Source organism: Phoxinus phoxinus (genome assembly GCF_949152265.1).
Source record: "Phoxinus phoxinus genome assembly, chromosome: 13".
NCBI lineage: Eukaryota > Metazoa > Chordata > Actinopteri > Cypriniformes > Leuciscidae > Phoxinus > Phoxinus phoxinus.
Window position 1 is genome coordinate 17349408 of NC_136888.1, and position 25121 is coordinate 17374528.

Consider the following 25121-nt stretch of genomic DNA (forward strand, 5'->3'; position numbering starts at 1 on the left):
GGTTTTGGTGTTAAATGTCAAAACTTTGGTGTTTTATGTTATCGTCCAAACATCTGTAATCCAGCCTGACCTTTTCAAACCTACCTGCTGGACAGACGCGTTTCCTCCATTCAGGATTGCAATGCCCAGCTTTAATGTGGCTGCTACCATAGGTCCCATATCACCTGGTTCAAATATCACATCCAACTTAACAGCGCTGACAATAATAAAAGTCAAAGCCAGCTGGCTCAAGATATGAATGGTGACCTGTATCTTAGACCAGGGGTTTTCAATCTTTTTGATGCCAAGGAGCCCCTAAATATGATGCGAGGAACCCTTTTTCTAACATTTTATCGAAGTGAGGGCAAATACATGTTGACTTTGACAGCTCTAAGCTTTTTTCTTTTTTGTAAAATCTACTTTTTTTTCTCCTTTTTTTCTATGGACCCACTTGTGGCCCTCTGGGGATCCCCACAGTTTGAAAACCCCTGCCTTAGACAGGAAGATGATGAAGGTACAGGCTGCATTTTGACTGATACCTCTGCTGGCGCTGAGGTTCTGTAAGACCATCTCAGCAGCTCCACGTTCATGAAGTCGGGCCTGCTGATACAGCAGCCTCTGCTTTTCCATCTCTTTTTCCTAAGACAAATAATTAGTTAATCAATTCACTAAGAAATAAAACATACCAATTGTTTCTCAGTCTATTATTTCTGAAGGCAATCATTGACAGCATAATTAATGAACCCGAGTACTGTACCATACATAACTATGTCAGCATCCTCTGCTTTTCCAATTTCAGCTCTTTCTTCTAAAATTAAATCGATACCAACTCAGATCCTATTTATTTCCATTGCTTACCTCAAATGATTTCAGACCATCTTCATCCTGGTCTTCCTCAATTTGGCAACTCTGGAAAGAGTTACAATTCAACTTGAATGCATCATGTTTTGTGGCAAAAATGAAAAACTTTGCTCAGAAAGTCCTAGCAGTGCTTCTTACCTTGGACATGATGTCAGCATAGCACATGTACAGGTCGTCCTGCTCAAGTTTACTGTACATACATACACACGACAAGAGTGAACCAGATGAGTTAAGATTTGTTCCCTTTATTGTTTTCACGCATGAGCCAATGCAAAGACCAATCATTAGATATGGCTTTCACATATCAAGCAATCTCAGAACGCAATGAGAAATAACAGAACTGGGTATAAATATATACTTTTTAGTACAAAGTAAAATATATTGATAGAAAACCGTTATAGAAACCAATATGTGTGTTCTGCATAACATTTGTCCTGATTTGTAAACTTAGCAACATGTTAAATGCCATCAACTGAGTGTTAGCCGGATATCTTGTGTGCCTTTTATGAGACAAGTTGGTCAGGTTGCTTTTAATGTAGAACATCTTCCAGAGTTTTCGAACAGAGCTGAAATACTTGCTAAAGTTATGTCTAAAATGGTTTTGGTTAGCCTTGATACACGCTAAAATGATCACACATGTACAACATGCACATATACAAACGCATACAAACCTCCTCTCGGTCAAGGCACTTTGACTGAAGAGATTGATAAGCTGATGGAGTGGATCAATGATGTTTCTCTGCTCTGCTCCCTCCTTTAGGATCTCTACATAAGCTGCTTTCTGCTGGGGAAAAGTATTCTTATTACAATCAAATAAAATAAAAAAGCTCAGTGTAATATATATCTGTATATAGTCTGTCATCACACGGTTTGAAGGTAAAGATCACTGGAAAAGGATATTATGATTGATAAGATCAAGGGTACAAGGTGCAGAGGAAGACTGCCATTGAGATGGATCAATATAAATCACAACGACGACAGGATGACTGGAGGATCACATCAGACTAGCACCAAGACTAGAATACGAGTTGATGGGAGATACAGTGCATCCAGAAAATATTCACTGCACTTCACTTTTTCCACATTTTGTTATGTTACAGCCTTATTACAAAATGCATTAAATTCATTATTTTCCTCAAAATTCTACAAACAATACCCCATAGTGACAACGTGAAAAGTTTTTTTCATTTATTTTTATATATAAAAATAATATTTAATTAATTTTTTTATATCTGAGCTCTGGCTGGGCCACTCAAGGACATTCACAGAGTTATCCCGTAGCCACTCCTTTGTTATCTTGGCTGTGTACTTAGGGTCGTTGTCCTGTTGGAAGATGAACCGTCTCCCCAGTCTGAGGTCCAGAGCAGGTTTTCATCAAGGATGTCTCTGTACATTGCTGCATTCATCTTTCCCACGATCCTGACTAGTCTCCCACTTCCTGCCGCTGAAAAACATCCCCACGGATGGTATTGGCCAGGTAATGAGCGGTGCCTGGTTTCCTCCAGAGTCCAGACATGACCCTTGCCATTCAGGCCAAAGAGTTCAATCTTTGTTTCATCAGACCAGATAATTGAGTCCTTCAGGTGCCCTTTGTCAAACTCCAGGCGTGCTGTCATGTGCCTTTTACTGAGGAGTTGTTTCCGTCTGGCCACTCTACCATACAGGCCTGATTGGTGGAGTGTTGCAGAGATGGTTGTTCTTCTGGAAGGTTCTCCTCTCTCCACAGAGAAGCGCTGGAGCTCTGTCAGAGTGACCATCGGGTTCTTGATCACCTCCCTGACTAAGGCCCTTCTCCTCCGATCGCTCAGTTTGGCTGGGCGGCCAGCTCTAGGAAGAGTCCTGGTTGTTCCAAACTTCTTCCATTTACAGATAATGGAGGCCACTGTGCGCATTGGGCTGCAGAAATTTTTCCGTACCCTTCCCCAGATCTGTGCCTCGATACAATCCTGTCTCGGAGGTCTACAGACAATTCCTTGGACTTCATGGCTTGGTTTGTGCTCTGACATGCACTGTTAACTGTGGGACCTTATATACACCGGTGTGTGCCTTTCCAATTCATCTCCAATCAACTGTATTTACCAAAGATGGACTCTAATCCTATCCCCACCACCCCGTTCGGTGGGGAGATTCTTAAAGAACCGAACAGTTATAAACCGCGGCCCACTGCACTGGATTGAATGCAGCAAAAAACAGCCACGGACTGCTTCATTAAGGAAGCTCAATTAACCTAAGATCAGCTGGCCTCTCACTTCTGTGACTGACCCCAAGTTTATCATTAATCAAACTGCCCGTTGATCAGGGATAAAGGAACGTGTATGCACATTGGGAGTCATCGCTCTCCAGTCAACACAAAAGGAGTAACAATGGCAGACTTGGAAAAGCTTAAAAGTGTGCGATCAAGAGCACAGGGTTCATTCACCAAAAGGGCTCACACTCTCACCAAACCGGGTCTCTTGGAACCGACTGAAGTTCTCAGGGAATGGAAGATTTTCAGGACAGACTTTTCTAAAGTCACAGATGCGGGACATGAGTATGCTGAAGCCCTGAGGAAGTCAACGGATGAAGAGGTCATAGCATCTGCAGACCAGATTGATATAAAGACAGTGGAGTGTGAGAACAGGTTCCTTGAGGTAAAGCTAGCCACCCAGGAAACTTTTTGGACCAGCTACGCAGAGGAGGCGTTTTTTAAGCAGGCTAAGACAGCGGAGTCGGCCATCACTCAGGCGGAGGAAGAGGAAGTTAACCCTCGGAAGTCAATCAAGGACCGCAGGCTAAGAAATAGAGGTCTTGACAGAGAGGTCGTTGAACTCTGAGAAATGTTCAACATTCCAACATGTTTAGAGTGGAAGGAGTTGGTTCCTGGTCCGAAGGCATTAGATCTCAGGACACGCCACAAGACACTAAAGAAGAGGGTCCTGGCATTGTCTGACAAACTGGAGGAGGACGAAGCAGACCAGGCAAAGGGTAGAGAAAGAAACCTGGGAGATGATAGCAGCACGGTTGGTGATCCGATACAAGATGCTTCTTTCCTTTCTCTCCCTGACATGTCTGCCAAAATCAAGCTGAAGCCCAAAACGTACACGGGGGCATTAAACATGAGCACCCGTCTCCTCTTACAGCAAAGTAGCCCGGAAAGGACCAAAGGATGAAACTCAAATCTCAAGCCTCAAATCAGCCTTGAAAGAGCGCGGCTACCCACTTTCTCTGGTGATATGAGGGACTATTACCGCTGGAAGACTGAGTGGGAGGACCTAGAAGAATTGGGTAACCCACAAGGTGTGGAATGTATAAAAAAGTTCCACTTATTAAATAGTCTCCACGAAAGTCAAGAAGGATCTCGTCCTAGCTAGCTGTGGATCCGCCGACGATATGTTCAGGCTGCTGGATAGCAAATACGGAAACAGAGCGAAAATAGTCCTAATGATCACCAACGAGGTCCAGTCTCTTCCCATCAACTTGGATTCGAGTCTTGGTGAGATAATATGTAATATATATAATATATGTTAAAATGAATATAATTAATATAAGATCATTTAATGTAACGTAATGTGATTTATATATTAAAAAGAAATGGACACAAATATGTAGAAAAATTACAATTATAGTAACAATATTGCATTGAAAAGATATTAAGCTGCTAATCCCCACTCCTACCTCTAAGCCTACCATAAACATTTCTTAAAAAATATATGTACAGTTATAAAGAAAAACATACCTACATGTCAACTAGCTTAAATGACAATATTAGTAGACTGTCTGCTTAATATCTGCTAACACTATTGTCATGCTCCCCCAACAGACATTCTACTGACTATAAGTAACTTTGCAAGTGTATGTAAAATAAACCTGAACCTTAACACCTAACCCTACCCTAACAGTCTACTAATACTCTGCTGAGAGTTAGCCGACATTTAGTTGCAAAGTTACTTATAGTTAGTAGAATGTCTAAAGTGGACCATCCAAATAAAGTATAACCAAAATCTTTTGTAAAATTACAAATGTATTTACTGCTTCAAAACTGTGTTTTTATTGTTTTTCTTAGGTTGCTATATAAGGATTAAAACATTGTCAGATTCAATGAGCTCATAAACTCACATTGTGGTAGTTTCAATGTGTTAGCAACATGTTTTTAAAGCACACAATCTCATTTTAAGAGTGCCAACGTCTAATTTATGTTGCAATACAAGTTATACAACATGTGAAAGTCTCTATAAGTAATATTAATTGTACTTCTAAATTGAAAACTGCAATTCTAAAAACCCATTACAAAATTCCCAAGGGAACCTGTGGTGAATTAGCCTTCTGGATTGGCATACACATGAACATCATGACTCAACATCTCAACTGGGAAACACAGCCAATCGGAAACACACTCACAGCCAAATCCTCAATTAGTCTGTCCTCAGGTGAATCATGTTCTGCCTTCAGCCAGACTCTCTCATAACCCTGAAGGAAAAGGTTCACTGCTCTGTGCCTGCAGAAAGAGACAAATCTCACGTTAAAAGCAAGTCATTAATGTTGTTTTCAGCCCATTGAAACAGATAAAGAGGACATTTTGTCATCTTCCTTATAAGTTATAGGAATAACATAGCATTTCTGCAGTTTTTCAGCTTTTATTACTTGGGTAATTCATAATGCAATATGAAGAGTAAATGGACTTGTCATAACTCTCTTAGCAGCATACCTGGGGAGATTGTACAAAGGAGCCATTCTCAAACAAGCAACTACAGCCCGTTTCCTCTGCTTAGACAACATCTTATGCCACACTGCCCTCTTCTTCTTCTGAGGGCGCTCGACCTTACAGAAAACACAACTTTATGTAAGTAAATCAATGACTAGAACAGAACCACACAATTAGACACAAAATAATTAGTCAAAGTTATCCACTGAACTTCACTGTTTCACGTTTGAATGTATTTGTGGCACAACCTTAAAGGGGGGGTACAATGGTGTTTCATGTATTCAGAGTTGTTTACAGTGTTAAAGAGATGGATTCTCATGCTAATAATGGCCAAAGTTTGAAAAGTTATTTTGAACGAATAACAGAGAATTTCTGTGCTGAAAATCATACTTCCGGGTTGCAACACGTTTCGGCTGTTTTTTTTCTATCGTAGATCTAATGACGTAGACCAGAGTGGAACTCCTTATATGAGCATTGCTCTCGGAAAAGCGCGTTCACGCACACGTCGACCAGAGGAGAGAAAGACCCTCTGTCTATGGAAAGACCCAAGCGCATATCGACGCGCTACTACCGGAAATCATCATCATCAGCGCTAAATAGGAATGGTTGATGTCAAGAATGTCTCCAAAAAAGTGTGTTTTGGGATGTGAGGGTAAGTTTACCTTGTTCAGCTTCCCAAAGAACCCAGTGTTACTGGAACAGTGGATGCAGTTTGTATTTACGGGACAGCAAGGGAGTGTGGCAAGTGCGGTTTTGTGTTCTGGTCATTTCAGTGACGAATGTTTTATTAACAAGGTCGTCGCTGGATTTGCAAACCGGTTGCAATTAAAACCTGGTGCGGTCCCAGTGATAAAACACCCCATTCATGTAAGTACAACGGTATCACGCGCTCCCGCTTGACTCTATAGCTCCGCCCACGCCCAGAATCAAGGACCTCGGCTTTTTCCGGATAGAATCGGAAAGCTGTATTTTTATTTTATAAATATGATGAAACTAAAGACTTTTTGGAGATATGAAGGACGCACTATTACTCTATAGGTACTCAAGATTAACATGAGATTGACTGAAACTAAGTATTTTACCCCCCCTTTAAAAGAATAATTCACCCAAAAATTACATTTGATAGTCCACAGCAATTCTGATATGGTGATACACAACATGCTGGCTTTACCATTGTGCCGTCAATCATCATTCACAATCAATTGCAGCAATTTATTCCCAGTCTAACCTGATCCAGGTGGAAAAGAACACAAGCGATGCTTAAGATCCTCTCAACACTGAGGGGATCCACTAAGTTTTCACACAGATCCTGGCAAAAAAAGACAAATTAAACCAAGTGAGGTGAGGAGACTTAAATTACAGTTTTGTCACAGGACGTTATCAGCACTTTCACAGGTTGCCTGCTGGTTCACCTGTTGCAGGTTGCTTCGAATGAATGCCCGGACCTCATCCTCGGTGTCCCTCTAGAAACAGATGAATGCTTCAGACGTCAAGATAAAATAAAATTTTCAAGATAAGAAATGGAGTGATTTTGTAAACATTGTCATTATTGATCAGTATGAATAGGCGTACCTGAGAGAAACGGCTTTTGGCATGGGTGACTAGGTCCTGAACGCCATGGCAACATCCATTCAAGGCAACCGAGAGGAGTTTTTTTGGGGCGGCCACAATGAGAGAGGTGTGTGTGGAGTAATGATCACCCTTCCTCTTCACCTTTCTCCTCTCCTGGTTGCACAACCCTCCCTGATGGACAATCATACAATTTAAATTAATTCAATATAATTGAACAGCATATTTGGGTTGAATAATGACTTGGGCGTTTATTAAAGTCCCTGTTGGGCCTCTCTAGATTAACAGGGCAAAGGTACATTACTTTTCAAAGAATTGAGTAAGAAATTAGGACAAATCAAACTTGGTCAGAGGTGAGAAGAACTAGAGAGGAAAATATGTTACATGGTCATTTACAGAGTTAAATGAAGGGCAAAACTGCATGTGTTCACAACAAATTATCCAGTATTAGTGAAATGAAAAGAGACCTTATCCATCCTGCTTCTGCTGCTGTTCACCAGGAATGTCATATTGTTGATTTCATTTTGAACAACAAAATTCTGTTCTTCCCATTTGAAATTCTATAGAGGAAAAGGGGTTTGAAAACAGAGAATGTAATAAATGTATGAAAGGAACAAAAGTGTCAACAAATACAAATTTTAAAACTGTATTCATTTTATATTGTACATTTTTACAGACTGATGATATTAAAGCAACACCAAGTAGCTTTTGCTCTCGGGGTCCCCCTAAAGCTAGGAAACAGTATTGTCTTCTACTACTGTCGCAAAATCTGTCATGGTTACACCACCAGGGGATATACGTGCATTTGTTGACAAGCCGATACCCCCGAACTTTGCAGAAGGAATTCTCACGTCTTGGGCAGACTGCCTGCGTTGCGTGTGAAATGTCTTCATCCCAGGTACAGTGGCATATGTCATATGAACATAATTTCATGGGTTTTATTTTTTTCAAACGCCAAAAGATCGCGTAGCTCACGTTTACAAGCCAGCGTCATTATAGTAGCCTATTGGCTACTGTTTTACATAATGGATATGCTAATTCAATTCAATGTTTGTGTGGTAGGTAATAGCCATACAGTATATCGTCAATATTATAATATCAAGCAACCATAGATGAATCTACAAATTTGAAAAATCGATTTGCATTATAGCCTGAGGCAAGACATTTTCGCCAGAAAAATAAATAAATAAACAAACATGACTATCAGCCTGCAGTCATTAGGATAGTTATCCTAAAAGATGATTTTGTCCGACTAATCATGTAGCTATAACTAGACCGACAGCATGACGGCCGAGTCAGCATCGGTCGGCACCCCTCCTCCCCCTTTAGCTCACTGCTCACGCCAGCGAGCGAACGCTGGACCAATATTGATCCTCGTCCGGCCTTTGATTTTATCACTCTCCCGTTTTCTCTTCATAGTCTCCTCCCACAAAACCTTTGCCTCCTTCGGTTTAGCTTCGGCCGTGACAACAACATACAGACGCTATACCAGCCGGCAAACAAGCGCTATTTGGGTCCGAATTTGAGGAAGTGGTGGGGGAAGTGAGGTGCTGTAAAGCAGTCGAATATTGTAGTTCTATTTGTGCTCGGGTTACTACCCGAACCCCGAAGTTCCGTAGTGCCAGTAAAAGCAATACAGACACCATCAGGCTATGCAGACGTGTCATTCAACCTATTGTAAGCTGATGTACAATCACAAGGGTCTTGGAAATATATTATGAAGGTTGAAAAACTACTTGGTGTTGCTTTAAGGGGACATGCTAAATTTTTGGGTGTACAGTACTTTAAAGGGGTATTATCATTTATTGTTTTTCCTTGAGGACAACAAAGATAAACAAGAAATTATAATTTATTTCTTTTTTTATGTTCAAATAGGCATAAGTGACCATGTTTTATGCAATGGCCGTCTTCTGATGACAGATTTCAGAACAGGACATTTTTAGGGAGCCCTTCAAGTAAAAGGAGTGAATAAATAAAATGTGGCCACAAATGAATAAATCATGGGAACAAATTCTTAATTCGTGGCCACCATGATATCTAATTTTTCTTTTGCATGTCATGCACAATGTGCACTTTCGCCTCAAAAGATGTTTCAAGACATTTTTTTAGGACAACTGAACCTAAACTCTTTTGCTTATATGCTGTAAAAGAAAATTCGATGTTTCATGATATGACCCCTTTAAGAGGAAAATATTAAATATTAAATATCATAAACATGACTGAGAGCTGCTTACATGAGATTTAGCCCAAAAAATGAAGACTTCAGCTACGAGGGAGAAAAGCTTCTCAGCATCTGCGTCCACCTCTCTAAGCCAGCTCATTCTGGTGAATACCAAACGTTAAGCAGATTAACCAATAACCAAGAGTGAATTTCAATAATTGATAATAAATTGCATATTGCACTGTTTCTCACCTGTGAAGGTCTATAAATGGAATGAGCAAAGGGTAAAAAGCATAGATATCTTGGACCAACACGGCAAACCTTTCCTGGATGTCTAACTCCTGCTCCGAGACATCGCCACGCCCCTCTGTCTTCAAATGCTCCTCCTCCAGCAGCACAGACTCCGCCCTCTTCCTTAACTTGTCCATCAGAGGCAGAAAGTGGCTCTTCAAGAGGTGTGGTTCTGCCTTGTTGATGATAGGCTGGCCAAACACTAAAATAAATGCTCTGTTATTTAATTTGTGGTTTATATGTACTTGTGTGAACTTTCCAATGTAATTTGGACTTGGTCTCAAAGTTTAGATGACTTGTACTGCACTTGTTTTTGTTTCTTCTCAAATAATGTCACATTAAAATCTCAGATGATCATAATATAGTAATTCACTTCGCTAGCGGGACCAGCTCACCTGCGAGGCGTTTCATCCAAGCACTGTCTGCGGTCCCCAGGTGGGCGTGGATGATGGAGAGGATGTGACCCAGCAGGGCATTAGCGTGCTGGGGTGTGACAGAGGAACAGTGGCCCTCCTGGTATGCCTGGTTAGCCTCCCCCCATCTAGAGACATAGCTACACAGCAGAGGAAGCGTCACCTCTGTAACCCTTGTTAAAAGGGCACGGCGGGCAGCGGACCCCGCCCCTGCGAGCTCTTCGATTTCTGATAAAGCCTCCTGCAAATTGGGGAGGAGCCTATAGGCTCTGTCGGCTAGAAAGACCAGACCAACATCCATGAGGAAAAACTAAATGCGGCAGCGTGAGCAAGAGCACAATTTTGTGTTCTATTGAACTTTTCTTGCCTTTACCTTCACTCTCTTCATTACTCATGGTGTCGGAGAGGGAATGAAGGTCACTCAGCTCCAAGAAACACACAGGAAAAGCTGCAGATAATGCAGCCAGACACTCCCCAAAGACTGACCTCTGCCTATCAAAACAAAGATAAAGGCTGATTGACAGATGAACCACAAACCTAGACATGAGCTAATAACTATGGAGCGCACAAGTTTCAAAAGGACAAACCGAACAATAATAGAGCATTAATAATATATAATCAGAAGAAAATGATAAGAGCCAATCAGAAGAAAATGATAAGAGCCAAACACTCAAAGTAACACAATGTGCTAAAGAAAATACATTTGTTAAAGTGTTAGGACAACCAAAAATTAATTTTCTTCACTATTATGTCTGTCCAAACCAAAATACTGTTATTTTTTTCCCTACACAATAGTTTTTAGTAGATTATTTACGCAGAAATTTTCCATACAGTTCACAGTGACCATGTCAGAAATGCATTGAAAGGTAATTTGAAAGCTACAAGAATTTCAGTACATAGCAAGTACAGTGTTCACAAGCTTGCGATTGGTAGTTTTTTTTTCTTTCATTTAAAAAATGAAATGGTTTCGACAAAAATATTAAGCAGCACAACTGCTTTCAACATTGATAATAATAAGAAATGTTACTTGCCCATCAAATCAGCTCATTAAAATTATTTCTGACAGTGAAAACTGGAGTAATGATGCTGAAAATTCAACTTTGACATCACAGGAATAAATTACATTTTAAAATATATTAACAAGTACATTTAAATTATAATCATATTTTTTACTGTATTTTTAATGAAACAATTTCAGGCTTGATAAGCATAAGAGATGTCTTTCAAAAACATTAAAACATCTCACAGACCCCAAACTTTAACTTTACTAAATTACTGTTCAAAAGTTTGAGGTCTGTAAGATGTTTTAATGTTTTTGAAAGAGGCTTATTAAGCCTGGAAGTATTTCATTAAAAATACAATAAAAAGAGACATATTGTGAAATATTATTACAATTTAAAATAACTGTTTTCCATTGTAATATATTTTAAAATATAATTTACTCCTGTGATTTGAAGACAGAGGGCTTTTTCTATTTTTGGTGATTTTTGTTTTTGTTTTTTGATCACACACATGACAGACATGAATAAAGACAAAAAAAATGCTTTATCTTAAACATTTCCTTTTGTGATCAAATGAGAAAATTACGGGTTTGGAACGAGGGAATGCAAATATTGACCGAATTTTCCATTTTGAGTGAAACAATACTTGTTAGAGGGTTACCTCTCAATAAAAGTACAACTGCAGGTGCCAAGAATGTAGAGACTGCTGAGAATCCTGTAACAACAGGAGTGCACTTCCTCCACTGAAAGAAAAAATAAATGAGATATTTAAAAACAAATATTTTCTTCTAGTGTTTTATCCAAGCACTCCAAGTTCAATATATATATATATAAAAAAATGATAATCTACGATTTATCCTATTCCTAACTGTATGTGTGTTTCATTCATAATTCAGACGAATTGCAAAAAAGGAGTAAGTGGGGTGAAATTCATTCTAGTGAAATGGTAATCAGTTCATACAGAGCAAAAATGTAGAGTATGAATGATTCAACACATGATGCTGCTGTTCTAAAAACGTGCTGCACAGTGGCTCTTATCGCAGCGAACACTGCTGCAGTCCCACAGTGCAGCGCAAACAGCGTTTTCTTTTACCAGGACACTTGTGAAGAAGATTGTTTATAGAAGTAATATAAGATCATGTTCAAGAGGAAAATTCTCAGGTCACAGAGAAAGTGAAGGAATACCAAATGCTGTTGGACTTCTTGCGAAACAGAGAATGTTTTCACACAGCCAGTTCCTTTAGATCTTTATATGGTGGAAAATAGTACAAAACATTACTGAATGTACCCATAAGAGGGGTCAAACACTGGGCCATTTATATTACACTGCATCCTGTGCAGACAGGATGACAAGTGTCACTCTAATTGGCAAAACAGTGGTAAGTAGAAAAGGAAGTGATCTGCTCAACCCAAAGACTTTGTGAATATTTTTCCACTGCCTTTTCACAATCTATTCTATTAATCTATTATTTTCCCTCCATCTGTTCATTCATCATAGAACACACTAATATATTCATTATTCATCTAATTAGTTGCTGCTATTTCTTCCATTCATTCCGCCCTCTTCCCTTTTCTCTTACCGATCAGTCCTCCTCCGTGCTGCCTCTGGGAATCATGCTGGAATAGAGCGGTGAGCACCGGGATCAGGGCAGTGGTGGTGTACGTTATGACCTCACCGTCTCCCCTGCTCTGGCCTCGGTTCAGTCCATACTCATCCCAGGTCACAGTTTCCACTGTTAGCTCAAGATCTTCTGCCGCGGCTTCAAAGAACGACCACAACGACGCTGTGACAGATTCACTAGTGGCTTTCATTACCGTCCTAGAGACAAACAATCATAGACAAATTTGAATGATCACCATGGTGATTGATTTTGTTTAAATTATTATTATGATCATATACACTACTCAATGTTTTTGAAATAAAGTATTCAACATATTGAACATATCCAAGGCTGCTTTTTTATGAAAAATTTAGTCATATCATTAATATAGTTTATATATTTTGGTAATATTATTACAATTTAAAATAACTATTTTATATTTTAATATAGTTGAATTATTCATGTGATGTAAAGACATATGCCATTAGAAATGTCTTTACTTTACTTTTGATAAATTATATATATAAAATATTCAAGCTAAATTTAATACTCTGTTTTGAAGATGAAGCATTTAATTTCTGCGACAATTGTGTAAAAAATATATATATTAAAAATATTGTTTCAAACAGGTTATACTGAATATTCCCCCCAAACTAGTATTGGTCTGATAAAATTGATAGCCTCATACAAACTTTCGCTATTAGTTGAGGTCAAACAAATATAGTACAACAATTTTTTTTCTCTTTTTCAGGTCAATCAACCTACGAATGGCTTACTTATAGATGTCTTTGAATATTAAGCTGGAATAGTTCAAAGTATTTTTAAAATACATACAAGATACATTAAAGGACAAGTTCGGTATTTTACACTTAAAGCCCTGTTTACAGATCGTATCTGATGAAATAGAACGGTTAAGATTAAAATTTGGACACATGCTCCTGTCCCGAGAATTTTAGTTTTATTTAGCGTTTGTGGACCTATTTTGCCAAACGCGTCACACCCAGATTCTTCCGTTGAGAGCTTGAATAATAGACACCAGTTGGTGGCGATAATGCACCTTTGCCAATTGCAAGCAAACCGCTGGCATTTCATTTAATACACAGAAGAAGCAGAAGAAGAAGCGGCGGAGGAATAACGTACCTCACACAGCACATTCAATACAATCAATGGAGTTGGACAAAAACTACGATAAAACCTGTTGGAATGCATCTTTTTCAGCGTTTTTTTTTGGGCCCGTATCAGTGAACACCCCTGACCACTCGGTGAGTATCACGTCTTTGTAAACGAAAGTTTAATGTGTTTTAGGAAGGAATCTTCCAGTGGCCATAGACAACCATTGTGTGGGGGTGGGGGGGAAGCGAAATAAACCCAAAATTCTCGGGACAGGAGCATGTGTCCAAACTTTAATCTTAACCGTTCTATTTCATCAGATACGATCTGTAAACAGGGCTTTAAGTGTAAAATACCGAACTTGTCCTTTAAATATTTATACTATATATTTAAATGTTTTAAGTAATTTTAAAAACTACTCAGATATTTACTTCTATTATTGCAAGTTTAGACAACATATTTACTGTTTAATTGATGTATTAAATAATATAAATATTTCAAGTAATTTTTAAACATTATTCAGATTTTATTTGTGGCGAGCAGGACGAGGCCGAGGGCTGTGAGAGAATGGCGCGAGGCCGGTGGCGTGATTGATAATGACCGACACCTGCGCGACGCACCGATCTCTTATCTCTCACGGAGGAGCTTCAGAAACATAAAAGGAAGAGTGACTATCGTGAAGGACGAGAGAGGACCAGGCCTGGACTATTTCATTTTGATGTTTTGTTTTATTATGTGTGGCAGCAGTCGACCGTGAGGGGCTGCCGTCTTTACTTTCATTTTTGTATTTGTTTATTCACTTTACAAAAAGTTGTTGAATGTTCACTGGTTCCCGCCGCCTCCTTCCCACAACAACTAACTGTGTTACATTATTATTGCAAGTTTAGACATGACATATTTTACTGTTTAACTGATTAATTCATTTCTCATCTAATTTACTGATTTACTCAAATGATATCCGATTTCTCATTTTGTCCAAAGTGGACAAAAATGTCACCTATAATGAAAGACCTACAGTAAATTTAATTTAAAAAAAAATCACTTGTATATCAGTACACCAAACACAGTGTAGCATTAACTACCTTCCATCCAGGGACTGTGCCAGGATTTGTAGGCAGCTCACCAAAGCAAGGGCATCATTTCCTAAGAGGAAACATGGCATTGAGCTCAATGCAATCCAGACAGTAAAAAGCACCAGCTCCTGATTTATGTTTTCCATGAAGGGTGGGTTGATAAAATTAATGAGGTATGTAAGCATTCGCCTCAGCAATACAAGACAGGGGTGAGTGAACAATGGCAGTGGATAATGCTGAGAGTGCATGAGATGAATACAAACAGCTTCTAATTAAAAGTGTTTCCAGCTAAATATTGCAAAGTTGCTTTTTATTAAAAACAATAAAAATATAGAAAGAAGGGAGTATGAGAAAAAGACATTCGCACAACACAAACTCTTACCAAACAGAGAGATTCTGCGTCTGGCTAGAGCTCCGAGTTTACAGAATAAACTAGAAAACAACAGGAGAGAGGATAAGTGTAAGAGAAGGAATGAAGGAAATGAATGGGGAAAAAACAAGATAGATGGAACTGAAAATATATAATGACAGAGTAGCAAAGGTGAACATGGAGAACAGACATGCAATCAGCCATATGTGTGTATGCACACACACACACATTTTCCATTGACTTATATTTTCTGTCCCCTAGACAATTTTGCATTTCCAGATATTTCTTAAAGGCGCACTAAATCATATTTTGTGTATGTTTCGCTAGCCAAAAAGACAGTCGCCTTGGACTTATACTGGCACCGATGCAATATCATGCCAAAGCAAATTATTTAGTTTTCAGTTACTGATGCCATTGTACATTAACATTCTATACGCAGTCCCTCATGATTAATTTGTTCCATGGGTTAAAGTGTAAAAATAACGAGAGGTTACTAAGATAAACTGAGTAGTATTCATCTGATCATGTGATCTCAACATGGCCACCCACATGAGGGGACCCACTCCATGTTAAATAAAGCAGCTTTTATAAAGCTACTGATGAGTTTTAAACTCTTTTTTTTTTTACATGACTGAATGTACCTTTAAGTTTATTAATTTTACTCATGGAGACCGATGTAAGAAAAACCTGACCCACATAATCACAAACATTTGTCAAGGCAGTCTATTGTCACAAATTACCTGGTGACCATCTCTTTTTCCTTATTTGAGGACTGGCAGCCATCTCTAAGGGAAGACATTGTAGTGGACAGGAAGTAGAGATAGTGATTTTTGAAATATTGATCTAACAGTGGCAATACAACCTAGGAAAAAAAAAAAAAAAGACGCATGAATATAGGAATATATGAATATAGGAGTCTAAAGAAATGTTCATTTTCAGATTTTTGTAGTTAGGTTTTGAAGTGAAGATTTTTAGTGCACATTAATGAGATTGATGGTTGTGGAGGTCAGGGAACTGCTGAGCGCCATTATTGATCTTCATGTGGGAAAGAAAACCTTTTTAACTTGCAGGGTGCATATTGTCTCAGAACAGGGACGCATACTATCACACAAAGCAAAACATGACATTTAATCAATTCCGAGATCAGCAGTGACATGACCCACAGAGATGTCCATCTGGACAAAACACAAAAGCCATAATTATCTGTAAATACACAAATCTACCATGACCACTATGGAAAAAAAAAAAAGAGTAAATGCTTTGAACAAGACATTTGCTTCATTACCACTTAAGAAAAAAAAATACACAAAGCCAATACACAAAATATGCATTTGCAGTGTCTTAAAAAAGAACCCATTTAATGCTTGTTTGGTTGTTTAAATAAGTTTGACTTATTTGGATAAGTGATGGATTCTCATGGATTTCAGTGTAAAGTTCTGTTCCAAATGTCTGAGCTGCATTAAAGATGACTGACCTTAATGAAGAAATGAATTTGTTGTTCATGAGGAACTCTCTCAGTCCTGTTAATCTGCCCTCGAGCTTGAGCAACCTCTGAACACACAACACACAACACAAATTAAATGAGCAGATTTCAATGTAAGGTCTTCACATGCTTCAGACAAGCCACTACAAATGAGCTCATATAGCTAAAATGAACTGAAATTCTAATCATTTTAAGGAACACTTCACCCAAACAAATGTTTTATCCACTGAAAATCTCTGTAGTAGCTCTCAAATCCAATTTACCAGAGTTATTTTAGTATTTTATATTTTATAATGGCATTTATTCATATTTTAAATGAGCATTTATTTGTATGTCTACAGTTTAATTCAACTTTAGTAATTCTCACTGCTACTGTACATATTTCCCATAACATTTATATTTGAATATCAATGAAGGCTCCATGAATGCTAGTGAGATTTGAAAGCCAATTTAAAGTAAATATTGGTCTGTCCCTCACATAAAGCTAACATATTGCTTCAGGAGATAGTTTGTTTTATCTTGACAGATTCTGTTTACATCCACAACTGCTTTTGTATTTCACAAAAAAATAAAAATAAATATGGGTTTTGAAAGGCATGAGGATGATGACAACAGAATTTTCAGATTTGAGTAAAGTATCATTTTAACACCCCTTTCAGATCAGTGAGGCCTTGTAGTTAATGGGCAGTTATATAAAAAGACAGATGTGCAAATAAGTAATTGAAGAGAAGTGGAGTGGAAGAACAAGGGAGTGTGAGTGTGAGAGTGTGTGTGTGTGTGTGTGTGTGTGTGTGTGTGTGTGTCTAACCCAGCTCTAGTAGCTGCTCCTGGGCTTGCTCAGTGAGACAGAGGGCTTGTTGGAGCAGGCCGTAAGCGAAGCGGCTTGCAATCGCTGGGGAATCAGCATCTGACACCTTTTTGTTCCTGTGCAGTGAGAATCCAGTCAGTGAAAATGAAACGGACACTTCAAAGGCATCATGCTCATTCTAGTATCCAGTAGCAGTAAAGCACCCTTACCTCCTCACTGAGTACCCATTGATTTGGAAGAACTTGAGAACATCTTGAGCTTTGTCTCTGACTCGGTTCTTGTCTTTAACGCTCAGAGCATCATAAGGTACCAGCAGAGGGTGACTGCCCCCTCCTGGACAAAAACAGCATCAGAATTAACAGCCACAAAGGATTTTAACCCTGCCAATTCGGCTTTGAGACAATTGCCAAAATACAACATTTTAATTAATTAAACTGCTGACAGTTATTAAATTAATTCCTACACGTAGCTTGTCCAGGGCACTGCTTTAGTAATTAGTGCATATTATTACACAGCTGTCTAAAATATATGACGTATGATTGGTCGTATAATGACTGCTAACCAGTTTATTTAAACACACACTTACTAGTTTCATGTCTCCATATTATTCCATTGTCTCTTTCTTCTTTCATAACGAAACAGTGTTTAATGTGCATTTATTTCATGTGTCAAACTCTGTAATATAGTTTAATTGTTTTAGATTTAATATTCTTTAATAAGCAGGATAGTGTTAACAATCAACTGGTCAGTGTAGCTAAATAAACCCCTTCAGGGTCCCGCTGGTGATTATTTTACAACTAGCTCACTCTACATTATTCTTTACTTTGTGAAAAGTAGATAAAATATTGAAGAACATGAGTACAAAAAGCAATATCAAAGGTTAAGAATTGCATTAGAAATACATTAGAGACTCTCAAAAACATAAAAAAGATAGATATTGAATGTTCACCAAGGCTATATTTATTTGATCAAAATACAGAGAAAACTGTAATTTTGTGAATTTTCAGCCTCATTACTCCAGTCTTCAGTGTCACATGATCCTTCAGAAATCAATCTAATATGCTGATTTGATGCAAAAGAAACATTTCTTACTATTATTATTAAAAACAGATGTGCTGCTTAATATTTTTGTGAAACAATAATACATATTTTTGGGGGATTCTTTGATTAATAGAAAGTTAAAAAGTACAGCATTTATTTCATATATAAATATTTTGTAACATTATAAATGTATTTGTAAATTAAATGCATCCGTGCTGAATAAAAGTATTAATTTCTTAAAAAGACAGCAGTGTTATATATACCTGTACAGTGTACATTCACACCTCTTCACCTCAGCATTGCTATTTCACAGTGTCTTTTTTCTCTGTAAGACGCAGGTGGCTGCAGAAACCCTAATTTAATTTACTGTATCATCTCTCACAGCAGCCCATCTGTAACACGCACCTTTACTCTCCAGTTCCTGCCGTTTCCTGGCTGCCCAGATGTGATGATAATTCTCAGCCAACCGCTCTGCCATAGCCTTCAACACCAGATTGAAAGTGCAGTTATTTTTAATCCTGTTAATGTACAGAGCCGGCTGGCAGTATATATAGAGGCAATTTCTAAAATGACTTCTAAAAAATGTTCTTCAAAAAGCTATTTTAACTATACAAGTTATTCAAGATGATTTATATTGTGTGGAATTCATTGAGGCTGCTTACATACTGATCCCAGGTCAGAGTGACACTGCTGGTGTCCACAGGCTTTGGACTGAACGTGGAGGCTCCTTCAAAAGACAGCTATTAAAAGACAAAACAACTTATGTTCTTCATAGAAACACAATGCATTTATCTGGTGTGATTATTAGCATTTGTCAAACCCAAGCAGAGTCTATTTTGAATGCATCCCATGTTCTCTGAATAAGCAATGTCTTTTAAAAACCTAAGAGCTGTTAATCCAGTCTTGGCGAGCACACACTATTCTGAATCCCAATCACTGAATCCCAGTGTGTAATACAAAATAGCTGTCAGTTCAATGCAAAAATAATTTGTCTTGATGAATGGTGGTCGTGGGGGGAAAACCCACAATAGTGTGCTACTGAAATGCTATGACATGGACACATTGAACATTATGGGAAAAAATTACACAAATTAAAACAATCATGTAATAATAATAATCATTCATAATATTGTTTTAAAAAACAATATTGTATTCATAATAGTATTAGTATTTTTTCATATTGTATACATTACATTTTGTTCTGGTACAAAATTAATGTGACAGACACATTTCAGGCATGTGATGATCTAAAGACAAAAAACCTGACCTCGCCTCCCAATTATTATTATGAAAAATTAACAGTGCTGTGCTTTACTCTGAAACATGCAGCGCTTCAGTCTTTATATGTACCGGTATATACTTACATCATAACCATTGGGATTTGATGGTCGCACTAAAGTAGATCACATTCTCACAACCATACATTGCCAAAATTCATAAAAAAGTTGCCAGTAATCTGGTGAATAACAGTTTCAACACCGATTTTACTTGTATTTGGCGCACTGAACACTGGCTAACATGCTAAGGGTAAATATAAAGTATAAAGAAGCAATCCTTTTTGATTTACACAATTCACGTGGGTCATACTTTTTCTTAGGTCCGAAAATACAGAAATCCGTGTATTGGAAGGATCTTGTAAGCTTGTTTAAGCTTTTTACTAACATATTTTATTTTCTCTAGTGCTCCAAACATGGACCCGTTCTAAGATGCACATATTTCATCATATCTTCTTAAAATGAAATGTTTTTTTCATATATATATAGTCCGGTTTGCTTATGGGTGCAATGACAAAATATATTTAAGGAATAATGGTTAGAAAAAGTACAGAGAAAGCACAATACCACACAATAGGCTTGGTGCGATAGTCTGTGTTACCGGAATTACGCGGTGTTCAGCCGCAACACCGATTACCGTACATTGCTTTCACCGTTTTTAGTTTTTATAGTAATACAAATAATTTAGAATTTAGTTAAAGAACAGACACTACAATTAAAAACTAAACGTGTCAGCTCAATTCAGCGTGAGCTCACCGCCCTCAACATCACATCCCTACCAAACACTCTTCATCAAAGCTTTGCTGTCCTCTATGGATTTCTTTTTTCATGTAACTAGTAAAGTAACACATTACTTTTAAATTTACAACAAAATATCTGCATTACTTTTTTCTAGTAACACATGTTACTTTGTTTTCCCATTTATTGGCTGACACTGCTCCTGTGCCCATGTTGAGAGAAATCTGGAGTGAGTGCAAAGGCGTTTGTGTGCGCTGTGTAAACATAATGGTTATTGTAGTTCTGTTCTAGACTTCAAAGGTGAAAGTGAAATGCAAATGCTGAATATTATGGGAACCTAATTAAATGTTGAATAATAAAATATACTTTATGTATTTAATCTCACTTTATTAATCAATGTTTTTGTGCTGATATTTGATCATCCATTTCAACCATACTAATAAGCCAAAATGACCTTAGTTATACATCACATTTGAACTTTCTTCTCCTGAGTCCTATTCTTTTGCAATCCAGAATAGAAGCACAGCTGAAAGGGTTGTTTGAGCTTCGTGTACAGGTGTGAATTTGCATTTCCTTCAGCCTGAGGCCAATTTGTTTCATCAACTATTCCCAACACTGTCCATTACCTTGCCAGACTGCGAGATCCTCCTAGCTGGGTTGTGAAAGCCTTGTGACTCCCCCTCATTGGTCCTCTCAATAGTCCAGCCCAAGAACAGCATGCATTTCACCGTCTCTTTAATGACCCCTCGATAACCTTCTTTATCCTAAAATACAGAGCAACCTCAATGTGAGAAAATAAACAGCATGTTGCCTGTTTAAATTTATTTGAAAAATACTAAATATCTGGTGTTGTTGTTTGTAATGTGTGTGCATGCATTGTGTATGAGGGAGGGTGAACTACCTTCTCAGATAGAGCTCTGTAAGGTTTTAGGAGTGGATGAACTTTAGCACTTTCAGAAAGCTGTTCTCCATGAACCCAACCGTTACCAAACTGGAAAAGAACCATCAAACACAAATGGCTTTAAAACTACAGATTTCCCAAAGTTTTCACTATATTAATGGCTATTATCATCAATTAAATTCCTGTAATAAGTAAAGAAACGTATTACCTTGTCCATTGACCATTTCTCATGTGTATGTTCAGCGTATTTGTTCACCACAAACTCAAGCCTCTCTGGGATTGCCACACTATAAATGCATGAAAAAACTAGATTATTATTATTCATCATATATCAAATAAACGCAATACACTTTTCAGAAATAGATAGTGAACTTTTAAAATCAGTGCTCATGGTCAATTAGATCAAGCTCAAACGTGTTTATTTGCCCTGGTTAGGCATGTGGCATGGCCCTTTTAAGTCAATAGAAGTCTTACTTTGAGGTGTCCAGGGGTCGAGGACAAAACCGTCTCTCTGAATCCATCGCTAAGTGTCTCGCTTGTCCGCCGGTGCAGCTCGGGTCAAGGTGGTCGGGAGGAATCGCCCCAGCAACTGCACTGAGACAACCGAGGGCCAGTTTGAACAGGTCTGCATCATAACACTGTGGAAAAGATTTAAAAATTCTAATGAAATAAATGTTAGAACTGACATTCTATTCACAAGATACTACTTAGGAGCAATGAATTGTATGGTCACATGGTTCGTGGCATATTTGTAATATAATATAAGAGTGAAATGAAAGTGTTTTCTGTCTTTTCTCACTTTTTTGGCTAGAGCACTGAATATACCCCAAAACAGCCTCCTGGTCAGGCGAAGTTCTTCCTCTGAGGCGGAGCCAAAGCCACCCCATCCATCATTCAGACAGTAGTACTTCCTGCTCTGCTCATAATGATTGGTCAACAGCTGGAAGAGGAAGTGATAAGTAGAATTAAGAATACCTGATTTATCTTTAAATATTTTTTGATTGAATGCTTTGTTTTTTTATGTTTTCTCTTTAGACCTTAAGTGGCATCTTGGAGTTTTCTGACAGTTGAGGGACGTCATACACAAGATTACGCAGCAGAAATTGCAGCATGGAGGGATTCAGTTTTCTGTGGGAATGAAGTTCCACACATGCAGTTAAAAAAAAAATAAGAATGGATTATAAATACACAAACCCATAAAATATAAAATTGCTTTTACAGTGAATGACAGATCTTAAAGTCAGTGCTACAAAAGCAAGAACAGGCAGACAAAGATACAGTGACTCGACATTTAATGGCCATTTGCAGAAATCCTTAAAACAGTCACTCTTGTAATTGTGTCAACCGTATTAATGACTATTAATGAAAAGAAACAATGTCTAACATCCTCACCCGCACACTGCCAGCAGGCAGTCCTGTATGGCATCTCTCTGGGCCTTTGTCAGTCCGCTGGCTTTAGAGAGGCTGTAGACACCCTCCAGAAGCCCATCCACCAGCCTGGTCCATAGAGATGAGGAGTCACACAGGAGAGAGGAATACTTACTCAGCAGTGGCAGCATGGCCACACATAGGTATCGATTGAGGGCCAGGGCCATATCTGTTCCACCTAACCCCGTCTGCAGAGAAAGATATAGAAAAAACAATACTTTTATTCACCAAGAATGTATTAAAGAGACAGTGAAGACTTTTACATTGATACCAAAAATGTGTATTTCTAACAAATGGTGTTCTTTTGAACTTTCTGTTCATCAAGAGTCCAGAAGCAAAGTGCATCACTGTTTCCACAAAAAAATATTAAGCAGAACGGCTGTTTTTTAACATTGATTATAATAAAGATGTTTCTTTAGCATCAAATCAGCATATTAGAATGATTTCTGAAGGATCATGTGACAGTGAAAACTGACTGCTAAAAATTCAGCAAATTATAAATGACATTTTAAAATATATATTTTTCTATATATATATATATATATATATACAGCCTGGGTAATTTCATTCAAAACCATTAAAATATTTTGAATGGTAGTGTATATATATACACACATACACAACAACACTTGTGGTGAATTTCATCAATTACTATGTTGCAAATGTATTCATCGATTACAATGTTACTTAAATTGCGAGACTTAAAGGTAGGGTAGGTCAGAATTGTCTAAAAAAAACTTTTATTCAAATTTGTTTAAACTGTCTTTATATACCAATGCAAAATTAAAATGCAAGGACTCTGAAATAGAGAGTAAAAAAAAACGAGTGACTCTAGTGTATTTAATCTTCATAAAACACAGCTCATTAATTCCATTCACTCCCACCTAAAAACGGGTGCGCGACTGTGCGCACGTGGGCAGAGCCAGTAATAGCGGCGGTAGTCATGGCGACGGAGAGTGACAGTTGCGCAAGCCAATCCTGTGATTCGTCCCGAATGGAAATAATGAGCTGTGTTTAATGAAGATTAAACGGTCTAGAGTCACTCGATTTTTATACTCTTTTTATCAGAGTACTTACATTTTAATTATGCAGTGATATATATAGAAAGTTTAATCAAATTTGGTAAAAAGTTTTTATATAAATCCTACCTACCCTACCTTTAAATTCCATTAACGGTTTCTTGTCTATGTATGTTGAGTTCTGTGTATTGCCAATGTCTTCAGTTTTGCAATTACCAGACACACAATGGTAGCCTATGGCCTGTTTTAGGAGTGGTTGAACTTTAAATTATATTTTATTTTTCTGCTGCATTCAGACAGAGCTGTTGAAACATGTAGAACAGACAGAGCTGCTGGAATATGTAGAATTAAGACTGCAAGCCTTTAAGACCCCATTAACATTTATTTTGGCGTACATTGCAGGGTTAAAGTCTTAACTAGGGGAGTCAGAACTCCCAAATGTAAGATTTTCAGTAAATAAACGCATTCAATTTCAGGTTTGTTCCTCACAAAAAACTTGGACTTTAAAATACTACAGACTTGATGGGATGATAATATGGGTTTAAAACAACAATGACAATATTCAAATTCAAATTACGTTATCCATGTTAACAGCCGCTTGCAGGTCCGGCAGGAAACCATACTCCAGTAAATGTAGCAAGAACTGCTGGTCCTGAACTCCGTAGACTCGGTCCAAAAACAGCACCATGGCTGCTTTGTGATCCGGACAAAAGATCCGAGACATGTCTGGCTCGATCACTACATCATCTGAGTATAACAAGCACAAAATATTTTCCACCACCAATTAATCACTTTTAGACTTCAAATAAATGACTACATAACTTTGCCAGCAACTCCAACCTAAATATGCTTAGTTTATTTAAAAACTGCGCTCAGGCTCTCATTACACTGACCCCAGTTTTTAACAATCAAATAGATTTAGAAAGATAAATCAATAGTCTTGAAAAGAAGGATTTTACATTATGAATGTATATTTTACTTAAGTTTGCAAGTCAACAAACACCAACACACCCACACGCACCTGTGTTTATAATTGGTAAACTAAAAGGAATATTTATGATGCCCTCCAGATCCTCTCTGGGAACGAGAGACCTCAAGATTGCCCTGAATCGGATGGCCTCACCTTTCCCCGCTTCTATGAGCTGCAAGGACACATACGCACACAACAGAGACAGCCATTAGCAAACCTTGAAGAACCTTTCAAAGCTTTAATGAAAACTGACATGGCCTTAAAAAGTAGATAAAACCAATTAGCCCTTTCCAACACATTCCTTCAAACACATCATGAGGCTCTTATCTAGCTTTCCCAGTGGGTTTCC

At 38.0% G+C, this 25121-nt stretch overlaps 1 protein-coding gene across 1 annotated transcript in view; it reads right to left on the minus strand.

Moving 5' to 3' along the window:
• Positions 1-25121, minus strand: part of ryr2b (ryanodine receptor 2b (cardiac)) — a gene marked incomplete at its 5' end in the record, with an annotated part of 67276 nt that overhangs the window by 18529 nt on the left and 23626 nt on the right. The window contains 34 exons of the mRNA XM_079632154.1: positions 85-164; positions 519-618; positions 838-888; positions 979-1030; positions 1512-1624; positions 5218-5314; positions 5525-5637; positions 6750-6830; positions 6934-6984; positions 7094-7264; positions 7558-7650; positions 9325-9412; positions 9504-9744; positions 9938-10231; positions 10329-10447; positions 11618-11699; positions 12537-12775; positions 14750-14810; positions 15123-15172; positions 15851-15972; positions 16585-16661; positions 17402-17517; positions 17611-17734; positions 18848-18923; positions 19105-19182; positions 21081-21218; positions 21356-21445; positions 21564-21642; positions 21830-21993; positions 22155-22295; positions 22393-22483; positions 22748-22971; positions 24380-24549; positions 24824-24944. Coding sequence (XP_079488280.1) covers positions 85-164; positions 519-618; positions 838-888; positions 979-1030; positions 1512-1624; positions 5218-5314; positions 5525-5637; positions 6750-6830; positions 6934-6984; positions 7094-7264; positions 7558-7650; positions 9325-9412; positions 9504-9744; positions 9938-10231; positions 10329-10447; positions 11618-11699; positions 12537-12775; positions 14750-14810; positions 15123-15172; positions 15851-15972; positions 16585-16661; positions 17402-17517; positions 17611-17734; positions 18848-18923; positions 19105-19182; positions 21081-21218; positions 21356-21445; positions 21564-21642; positions 21830-21993; positions 22155-22295; positions 22393-22483; positions 22748-22971; positions 24380-24549; positions 24824-24944 — 3987 coding nt within the window. The remainder of the gene's footprint in view (positions 1-84; positions 165-518; positions 619-837; positions 889-978; positions 1031-1511; positions 1625-5217; positions 5315-5524; positions 5638-6749; positions 6831-6933; positions 6985-7093; positions 7265-7557; positions 7651-9324; positions 9413-9503; positions 9745-9937; positions 10232-10328; positions 10448-11617; positions 11700-12536; positions 12776-14749; positions 14811-15122; positions 15173-15850; positions 15973-16584; positions 16662-17401; positions 17518-17610; positions 17735-18847; positions 18924-19104; positions 19183-21080; positions 21219-21355; positions 21446-21563; positions 21643-21829; positions 21994-22154; positions 22296-22392; positions 22484-22747; positions 22972-24379; positions 24550-24823; positions 24945-25121) is intronic.